The sequence below is a fragment of the Erinaceus europaeus genome, chromosome 13 (assembly GCF_950295315.1).
Source record: "Erinaceus europaeus chromosome 13, mEriEur2.1, whole genome shotgun sequence".
NCBI classification, from domain to species: Eukaryota; Metazoa; Chordata; class Mammalia; order Eulipotyphla; family Erinaceidae; genus Erinaceus; species Erinaceus europaeus.
Window position 1 is genome coordinate 28,752,099 of NC_080174.1, and position 10,605 is coordinate 28,762,703.

General features: G+C 40.8%; 1 protein-coding gene across 4 annotated transcripts in view; it reads left to right on the plus strand.

Moving 5' to 3' along the window:
• Nucleotides 1–10,605, plus strand: part of NT5E (5'-nucleotidase ecto) — a 99,633-nt gene that overhangs the window by 70,495 nt on the left and 18,533 nt on the right. For 3 of the 4 annotated variants that reach the window (XM_060205462.1, XM_060205463.1, XM_007526135.3), the window contains exon 8: nucleotides 1,604–1,804. The exons of the other annotated variant lie outside the window; for it this stretch is intronic. In XM_060205462.1, coding sequence (XP_060061445.1) covers nucleotides 1,604–1,804 — 201 coding nt within the window. The remainder of the gene's footprint in view (nucleotides 1–1,603; nucleotides 1,805–10,605) is intronic. 4 annotated transcript variants of the gene reach the window in all.

A 10,605-nucleotide genomic window follows, 5' to 3' on the forward strand; every position in this document is an offset into this window, starting at 1 on the left:
TGCTGTTGACTGGCTACGGAAGAAGGGCAAACGCTAGAAGAAGAAGAGACCCAAGACTCTGTCTGGTACTTGGACACTGCATAGGAACTAGGCCTTCAAACCTCAAGCCAGCCAGCTGCTTTGAGATCTGGTTTTTGTTTAAGGCTTCATTGACTGTGGGCTGAGCAGTTATTCACCTTTCACATGTTACAATGTGTAAGGTCCTTACAATGTGTAAGGACCCAGGTCCAAGCCCTTGATCCCCACTTGGAAGAGGAAGGTTCACAATGAAGCAGGACTACCAGTCTCTCTCCCTCTCCCTCTCCCTCTCCCTCTCCCTCTCCCTCTCCCTCTCCCTCTCCCTCTCCCTCTCCCTCTCCCTCCCCCTCCCCCTCTCCTTATCCCTCTCCCTCTCCCTCTCCCTCTTCCTCTCCTCTCCTCTCCTCTCCTCTCTCTCTCTCTCTCTCTCTCTCTCACTTGTCACTCCATTTCTCTGTCCTGGAAAGGGAAGAGGAGAGGAGAGGAGAGGAGAGGAGAGGAGAGGAGAGGAGAGGAGAGGAGAGGAGAGGAGAGGAGAGGAGAGGAAAGGAGAGGAGAGGAAAAGAGAAGAAAATAAAAGGAAAGGAAAGAAAAGGAAAGGAAAGGAAAGGAAAGGAAAGGAAAGGAAAGGAAAGGAAAGGAAAGGAAAGGAAAAGAAAGGAAAGGAAAGAAAAGAAAAGAAAAGAAGAGAAAAGGAGTGGCCTGGGAGATGGCACAGTGGATATAGCATTTGCACTCTCAAGTGTGAGGTACTAAGTTCAGTCCCCAGTAGCACATGTATCAAAGTGTTGTCTGGTTATTTCTCTTGCTCCAGCTATCTTCATGAATAAATAAAATCTTTTTTTTTAAGGAAAGTAAAAATAACGATGACTGCGAGCAGTAGATTTGTAGTGCAGGCACCAAGTCCTTGTGATAACCCTAATAGCAAGAAAAATAAACCTTAGTAGGCTAAAAGTCAGTATTTTTTATGTTGTTGCTTTTGTTCCTTTTTTTTTTTTTTTTTTCACCAGAGTACTGCTCAGTTTTAGTTTATGGTGGTGCTAGAGATTGAACTTGGGACCTTTGGTGCATCAGGCATTAAAGTCTTTTTCTTTTCTTTTCTTTTCTTTTCTTTTCTTTCCTTTTAACCAGAGCCCTGTTCAGCTCTGGCTTATGGTGGTGCAGGAGATTGAACCTGGGACTTCGGAGTCTCGGGCATGAGAGTCTGTTTTCATAACCATTATGCTATCTACCCTCCACCCATTAAAGTCTTTTTCTATAATAACTACACTATCTCCCCTGTCTGCTTTTGTGTTTAAAAATAAAAAATTCCCTCCTCTGTTCTAGTCATATTTGTCTGGAGCCATACAGAGGTTCAAAGGAAAGAAGTGCCCTATCAGTATTAAGGTTGATTGCTAGAAGTAGATGCCTGCTGTTATAACCACTGAAATACTTAATTATGGTTCCACTGTGACCTGGGACAAGTTTTGGGCCTGTCTGAAAGTCTAATACCACAGTTCCAGATTTTAGCCACAATTACCTTCTTAGGAAACAGAAGATTCCCCTCTACATCTGGAAAAATGTAACAGACTCATTTCTTTTCTAGGAATTCAAGTGGTATATGATATTTCCCGAAAGCCTGGGGACAGAGTGGTCAAATTAGATGTTCTTTGCACCCAGTGCCGAGTGCCCAAATATGAGCCTCTCAGAATGGATAAGGTATATAAGGTGATCCTCCCAAACTTCCTCGCCAGTGGGGGAGATGGATATCAGATGATAAAAGAAGAAGTATTAAAACACGACTCTGGTAAGCCCAACTATCCTTTCTGTCCTTGTCCCAAAGTTATCTGAGATCAATAGAGCCAGGCTGAGGAGAGAGGAACCACTTGTGGTGCCAGACCCTGTTCCTTTTTTGCTGACCGTCTCCTGGCTTGCTTGTTGGAAAATAGCAACACAACATTGGGAAGATGTGCATTGTCCCTCCAGGCACACATAGGCCTCTACCTAAATTCAGGGAAACTCTTTGTAATACATGCAAACAACTGTTTAACTTGCAAAATAGAAGTTTTAAATTTGCAACAAAAAAAAAAAATCACACCTTTAGAACATTAAGTTAGACATGGAAAACCATCACATTAGAGGCTGGGTGGTGGCGCACCTGGTTGAGCGCATATGTTACAGTGCACAAGTACCCAGGTTTAAGCCCCCGGGCCCCATCTGGAGAGGGAAAGACTTGTAAGTGGTGAAGCAGGGTTGCATGTGTCTCTCTGTCTCTCTCCCTGTCTCCTCTTCCCTCTTGATCTCTGGCTATCTCCAATAAATAAAGATAATTTAAAAAAAAAAAGAAAGAAAAGAAAAAGAAAACTATCACGTTAAGTCATCTGAACATTCTGGAAGCTTTTCATGTCAACTTGGGCAGGGAGGAGTGAGTATGCCCTTCCTGTTCAGCCCAGTGAGTGAGCTGTTGGGATAAACTATAGGAACAACCAACCATATTTGGCCTCGGTCTATTTTTTTGGCAACAACGAGAAGCATTATACCCCAGCTTCACATTTACAAATTGGAAACCATATCATGTGCACCAAATTCACTGAGAGAATGCTCTGAACCTGCCTCTTTTCCAGGACAGAAATTTTCATGTTTGCAGGTCACATACTCTGCTTCTCTGTGACTCCAGCAAGGAGTTCAGCCAGCTTCCTCCTCAGCCTTAGAGTAGTGGCCAGGATGTTTAATTGCTGGCTCCAAAGAGGATGGAGGGCAAAGCCAACACAAAGGAGCCAGTGGTTCCTGAAAGAGCAGGCACTTGACTACTTTCCATCATGATAGGAGATGCAAGAGCCTGTTTTAAATGGTGTTCCCTTGATTACAACAAGAGGCCAAGGCTGACTCTCTGCAATACCCAAGCCCAAAGTGTTGGTTGTTAGACAGCAGCCTTGGCCCTAAAGGGTCTCAACCTTTGTCATACATTAGAATAACTTGGGGAGCATTTTAAATACAAGTGACTAGGCCCCAACTTTCAAGAAATTCTAATTTATTTGGACTAAGACATAGGGCAGAAAGTCTGTTGCATTGAAGGCCAGGCAATGGTGCACATTAGAGTACAAGAGAGCCTAGACTCAAGCTCCCAGTCCCCACATGTCAGTCTCTGTCACTCTCTGTCTCTGTCTCTATCTCTCTCTCCTTCCCTCCCTCCCTTCATCCTTTCCTTCTTCCCTCTTTATTTTTCCCTTCCCTCTCAAGTTCTCTTTTTTAAATATTTATTTATTCCCTTCTGTTGCCCTTGTTAATTTATTGTTGTAGTCATTATTGTTGTCGTCATTGTTGGATAGGACAGAGAGAAATGGAGAGAGGAGGGGACGACAGAGAGGCGGAGAGAAAGATAGACACCTGCAGACCTGCTTCACTGCCTGTGAAACGACCTCCCGGCAGGTGGGGAGCCGGCAACTCAAACCAGGTCCCTATGCTTTGCAACATTTGCACTTAACCACTGCAATACCACCCCAGGATATTTTTTTAATTTCTTTATTGGGGAATTAATGTTTTACATTCAACAGTAAATACAATAGTTTGTACATGCATAACATTTCTCAGTTTTCCATATAACAATACAACACCCACTAGGTCCTCTGTCATCCTTCTTGGACTTCTATTCTCCCCCACTGACCCACCCCAGAGTCTTTTACTTTGGTGCAGTATGCCAACTCCAGGTCGGGTGCTACTTATGTTTTCTCTCCTGTCTTGTTTTTCAACTTCTGCCTGAGAGTGAGATCATCCCATATTCATCCTTCTGGTTCTGACTTATTTCACTTAACATGAATTTTTCAAGGTCAATCCAAGATCGGCTAAAAATAGTGAACTCACTCTTTTTAATAGCTGAGTAATATTCCATTGTGTATATATACCACAGCTTACTCAGACACTCATCTGTTGTTGGACACCTGGGTTGCTTCCAGGTTTTGGCTATTACAAATTGTGCTGCTAAGAACATATGTATACACAGATCTTTTTGGATGGGTGTGTTGGGTTCCTATGGATATATCCCTAGGAGAGGAATTGCAAGATCATAAGGTAGGTCCATTGCAAACCTTCTGAGAGTTCTCCAGACTGTTCTACACAGAGGATGGACCAACTGACATTCCCACCAGCAGTGTAGGAAGGTTCCTTTAACCCCACAACCTTTCCAGCATTGGTTGCTTTTACCTTTTCTGAGGTATGATATTCTTACAGGAGTGAAGTGGTATCTCATTGTTGTTTTTACTTGCATTTCTCTGACAATCGAAGACTTGGTTCATTTTTTCATGTGTTCTCAGCCTTTTGGATCTCTTCCTTGGTAAATATTGTGTCCATGTCCTCCCCCCATTTTTGGATGGGGTTATTTGATTTCTTGTTGTTGAGTTTGGCAAGTTCTTTATATATTTTGGTTATTAAACTCTTGTCTGATGTATGGCATGTGAAGATCTTCTCTGATTCTGTGAGAGGTCTCTTGGTTTGGGTAGTGGTTTCTTTTGCTGTGCAGAAGCCTTTGAATTTGATGTAGTCCCGTAGGTGTATGCTTGCCTTAGTCTTCTTTGTAATTGGATTTGTTTCATTGAAGATGTCTTTAAAATTTATGCGGGGGAGTCAGGTGGTGGTGCAGCTGGTTAAGCACACATGGCACAGAGCAGAAAGACCAGTGGAAGGATCCAGGTTCTAGCCCCCCCACCCCACCTACAGGGGAGTTGCTAGGTCTGCAGGTGTCTGTCTTTCTCTCCCCCTCTCTGTCTTCACTTCTTCTCTCCATTTTGCTCTGTCCTATCCAACAACAATGACAACAATAACCACAACAATGTTAAACAACAAGGGCAACAACAACAAAAAAGGAAAAATAAATAAATAAATATTAAAAAATTATGCGGAAAAGAGCTCTGCCAATATTTTCCTCTGTGTATCTGATAGTTTTGTGGTCTAAAATCCAAGTCCTTGATTCACTTGGTATTTACTTCTGTGTTTGGTGAAATACAGTGGTTCAGTTTCATTCTTCTGCATGTTTCAACCCATTTTTTTCCAACACCATTTGTTAAAGAGACTCTGCTTTCCCCATGTAATAGTCTGGGCACCTTTGTCAAAGATTAGATGTCCATAGGTGTGGGGGATTACTTCTGGCCTCTCAATTTAATTCCACTGGTCAGTGTGTCTGTTCATGTTCCAGTACCAAGCAGTTTTGATGACAATGGCCCTATAATACAGTTTGAGATCTGGGAGTGTGATGCCTCCGGTTCTGTTCTTTTTTCTCAAATTGTTTTGGCAATTCTAGGTCTTTTCTGGTTCCAGATAAACATTTGTAGCATTTTTTCTATTCTCCTAAAAAATGTGCTTGGGATCTTGATGGGGATAGCATTAAATTTGTAGATGGCTCTGGGTAATATATTCATTTTGATGATGTTAATTCTTCCAACCCATGAACATGGAATGTCTTTCCACTTCGTTGTGTCTTTTTCCGTTTCATTGAGTAGTGACTCATAATTTTCAGTATACAAGTCTTTCACTTCTTTGGTTAGGTTTACTCCTAGATATTTTATTGTTTTTGTTGCTATAGTAAAAGGAATTAACTTCTGGATTTCAATTTCTTCTAACTTAGTGTTTGCATAGAGGAATGCCACTGACTTTTGAATGTTAATTTTGTAGCCTGACACCTTACTGTATTTCCTGATGATTTCCAAAAGCTTCTTTCTGGATTCCTTAGGTTTTTCCATGTATACTATCATATCATCTGCAAATAAGGAGAGTTTGACTTCTTCTCTTCCAATCTGTATCCCTTTAATTCCTTGCTCCTGCCTGATTGCTATGGCAAGAACTTCCAACACTATGTTGAATATTAATGGTGATAGTGGGCAGCCCTGTCTCATACCTGATCTGAGTGGAAATGCTTCCAGTTTTTCACCATTGAGTATGATGTTGTCTGTAGGTTTGCTATATATAGACTCCACTATCTTCAGGAATTTTCCATCTATTCCCATTTTGTAGTGTTTTGATCATAAAGGGATGTTTATTTTTATTTTTTTTCTAATATTTATTATTTATTTATTTATTCCCTTTTGTTGCCCTTGTTGTTTTATTGTTGTAGTTATTATTTTGGTTGTCGTTGTTGGATAGGACAGAGAGAAATGGAGAGAGGAGGGGAAGACAGAGAGGAGGAGAGAAAAATAGACACCTGCAGACCTGCTTCACCACCTGTGAAGCGACTCCCTTGCAGGTGGGGAGCCGGAGTTCGAACCGGGATCCTTATGCTGGTCCTTGTGCTTTGCGCCACCTGCGCTTAACCCGCTGCGCTACAGCCCGACTCCCGGGATGTTGTATTTTTTCAAAGGCTTTCTCTGCATCTATTGAAATGACCATGTGGTTTTTGGTCTTGCTTTTGTTGATGTGGTGGATTACATTGATTGATTTATGTATATTAAATCAACCTTGCTTGCCTGGGATAAACCCCCTTGGTCATGATGAACAATCTTTTTAATATGCTACTGTATCTGGCTGGCTAGAATTTTGTTCAGTATTTTAGCATCTGTTTTCATCAGAGATACTGGTCTGTAGTTTTCTTTTTTGTTTGTGTCCCTGTATGCTTCTGGTATCAAAGTTATGTTGGCTTCATAGAAGCTGGCAGGGAGTATTCCAGTGTCTTCAATCTTCTGGAAGACTTTCAAAAGTAGAGATATTAGTTCTTCTTTGAAAGTTTTGTAGAATTCATTTGTAAAACCATCTGGTCCAGAACTTTTATTTTTGGAAAGATTTTTGATAACTGTTTCAATTTCATTAGCTGTGATGGGCCTGTTCATGTTACCTAGTTCCTCTTTACTTAATTTTGGAAGTTCATAGGTATCTAGGAAACTGTCCATTTCTTCCAGATTCTCTAGCTTGGTGGCATATAGTTGTTCATAGAAGTCTCGCATGATATGCTGAATTTCTGCGGTGTCTATTCTGATATCTCCTCTTTCTTTTCTTTTTTTTTTAATATTTATTCCCTTTTGTTGCCTTGTTGTTGTAGTTATTATTGATGTCGTCATTGTTGGATAGGCCAGAGAGAAATGGGGAAAGGAGGAGAAGACAGAGAAGGGGAAAGAAAGGAAGACACCTGCAGACCTGCTTCACCGCCTGTTAAGTGACTCCCCTGCAGGTGGAGAGCCGGGGGCTTGAACCAGGATCCTGATGCAAGTCCTTGCGCTTTGCGCCACCTGCGCTTAACCCACTGCTCCACCACCCGACTCCCCGATATCTCCTCTTTCATTTAGTATCCAATTTATGTGGGTCATCTCCCTTTTTGTTTTGTGAGTCTGGCTAAAGGTTTGTCAATTTTGTTCACTCTTTCAAAGAATTAACATTTACTTTCATTGATCTTTTCTATGGCTTTCTTATTCTCAATGATATTGATTTCTGCCCTAACTTTAGTGATTTCTGTCCTTCTAGTTGCTTTAGGGTTCCTTTGTTCTTCTTCTTCTAGGTCTTTAATTCAGGCTGTTTATTTGTGCTTTTTCTTGTTTCCTAATGTGTGCTTGTATGGCTATGAATGTCCCTCTCAGTACTGCCTTACCTTTGTCCCAAATATTTTGATAGCTTGTGTCTTCATGTTCATTGAACTCTTGAAACATTTTGATTTCTTCCTTTATTTTCTCTTTGACCCAGTAGTTGTTAAGGAGTGTACTGTTGAGCTTCCACATTTTGGGACTATTACTAATCTTTTGTTGATTGTTAACTATTAGTTTAATTCCACTGTAGTCTGAGACAATGCTTGGGATGATTTCAATGCTCTTGAATATGCTGATGCTGTCTTTGTGGCCTAACGTATCATCTGTCCTTGAGAATGACCCATGTGGACTTGAGTAAAATGTGTATTCCAGTTTCTTGGGATGAATGACTCTGAAAATGTGCAGTAGTTCTAGTTTATCTATTTCTTTATCTCCCTAATGTCTTTATTGATTTTCTTCCTGGATAATCTGTCAAGTTGAGAGAGTGGGGTATTGAAGTTCCCTACTATGACTGTGTTGCTGTTAATATATTGATGTAGCTCTTTCAGTAGATGTTTGATGTATTTAGATGGCTTCTCATTGGGTTCATAGATGTTAATAATTGTTAAGTCCTCTTGACTGACTGATCCACTGAGAATTAAGTAGTGTATATCCCTACCTTTTTTAATTTTGTTGATTTTAAAGTCTTTCATGTCAGATATGATAATAGCTGTTCCTGGCCTTTTTTGTGGGCCATTGTCTTGTATGATAGTTTTCCATGCTTTCACTTTGAGTCTGTGTTTGTCTTGTTGAGTTAGGTGGGTTTCCTGTAGACAGCATATTATTGGGTTGTGCTTTCTGATCCGTCTTGCTATTCTGTGTCTTTTAATGGGTGAATTCAAGCCACTGACATTTATTGATATCAGAGATTGAAGATATTTTAACACCATTCTTGTAGGTTTTTAGATTGTTCTGATATATGGCCTATTTATGGTGGTCTGATTGTTTATAGGAGACTTTTCAGAACTTCTTTCAGGGCAGGCTTGGTGATAGCTGATTCTTTCAACTGTTGCTTGTCTAATAAGGTTTTTATGCCTCCAATGACAATCTAGCAAGGTACAGTAGTCTGGGTTGAAAGCCTTTCTCATTGAGCACATGATAGATATCTTTCCATTCTCTTCTGGCCTGTAGTGTTTGTGTGGAGAAGTCTGCTGTTAATCTTATGGGTTTTCCTCTATAGGTGACTCTTTGTTTTTTTCTTGCAGCCTTCAGGATCCTTTCTTTATCCTTATTCATTTCCATTTTAAATATGATGTGTCTTTAAGTCTGGGTTAATTCTGTTTGGTACTCTCTGTGCTTCTTTTACCTTTATGTCTTTTATGTTGTCTAAACTAGAGTTCTCAGCTATTATGTGCTGAAGAACTTTCTTCCTCTCCCTCTCTTTCTTCCTCTGGTAAGCTAATAATGTGTATATTATTACTTTTGAAGTCATCCCATAGGTCTCTGTTGTTGTTTTCAGTATCTCTTAATCTCTTTTTGAGATCTCTTACTTCTTTTTTAGTTGTCTCTAATTGTCTTGCTAATCCTGTCTTCAGCCTCATTTATTCTATTCTCACCCCTCAACTGTTTTCTGGATTTCATCTATTTTGTTACCCTGTTCTGATACTGGGTTTTTTTTGTTTGTTTGTTTTTACTGGAGTACTCTTCAGCTCTGGCTTATGGTGTTGCAGGGGATTGAACCTGGGGCTTTGGAGCCTCAGGCATGAGAGTCACTTTGCATAACCATTATGCTATCTACCTTCTGCCCTCTGATACTGTTTTAACTTGATTAGCTAGTTGTGTTCTTAGCTCAGCTATTTCAGCTTTCAGCTCTCTAATAACCTTGAGATAATTAATGTTTTCTTCCAGAGTCTCACTTATTGCTTCTGCCTTTCTGATGACAATTCTTTCAAACTCTTTACTCTCTCCTGTGGTCATTTCCTTAACTAGTATTTGGATTATTAATTTGTGCTTTAACCTTTGGGGGGCTTTTAGCTGGACTCTTGTCCTGGTCATTTCTCCAATATTTCTTCTTGCTGGTTTAACTATTATAACTATTATATATAGTATATAGTATGTTGTGAGGTTGCTATCTCAGTACTTTTCAAATTACTTATCTCTCTTGCCTGGATTGACTTGTGTCTAAGTAAGGTAATTAAAGCGTTCACAGTTGTAGAAATTGACAGATGTTTCAATAGTATTTTAATCCCTGAGTGGAGCTCAGTGCCTTAAAAGCTTCTTTTGTTCTTTTTCTTCCCCTTAGGCTATGGGATCCTGAGGGATTTTAAACTATAAGTAGGCTTCTTAGCTTAATCACTGACTCCTAACCAAGAGATAAAGAGGGTGGGCAGAGATAATCCAGTTGTTATGCAAAGAGCCTCTCACAGCCCCACCACTAGGCCACTGAGCTAGAGATTTTATCCTGAGTTTCCTCCTTAGTTCTCTGTCCCCTGGTGTCAGCACAGGGCCTTCCTGCCACTGCTCCAGATTCTGAGGGCAATAGCAATGGAGACTCAGAGTTGCATTGGTGAGTCTTAGGGGAGTCTTCTCCTCCCTTCAGCTGTCTTTTTGTTGGTGAAACAGACAGGAGGTGGTGTCTCAACTGGTAACCTGCCGGACTGTTACCAGCCACTTAATCTCTCCCTCTGGTCCTCTCTGTCCACTAGCCACACGTATTTGCACTCACTGGTGATTTGATGGGTTCCTGAAGTCATTCTAGTCTTGCCTTGTTGAGGTTCTAAGTGGTCTCTTTTGGTATTCTTAGTTGCCCCAGGAGAGGTCACAGTTGCTGCTGTTCCATAACCCTGCCTCCAGGAGTCACCCCAGAAATATTTTTTTTAAAGTCTGTTGCAGTGACTCTAATGTGTATTCAATGAGAGGAACCATAGCAGTGAAAAGTTATGTGGGTTTTTTGGTGTGGGGTCCTTGTTCAGTATTGTAATGAGAGAGAGAGAGAGAGAGAAAAAGAGAGAGAGAGAGAGAGAGAGAGAGAGAGTGTGTGTGTGTGTGTGTGTGTGTGTGTGTGTGTGTGTGTGTGTTTACCAGAGCACTGCTCAGCTCTGACTTATGACAGTGCTGGAAAATTAACCTG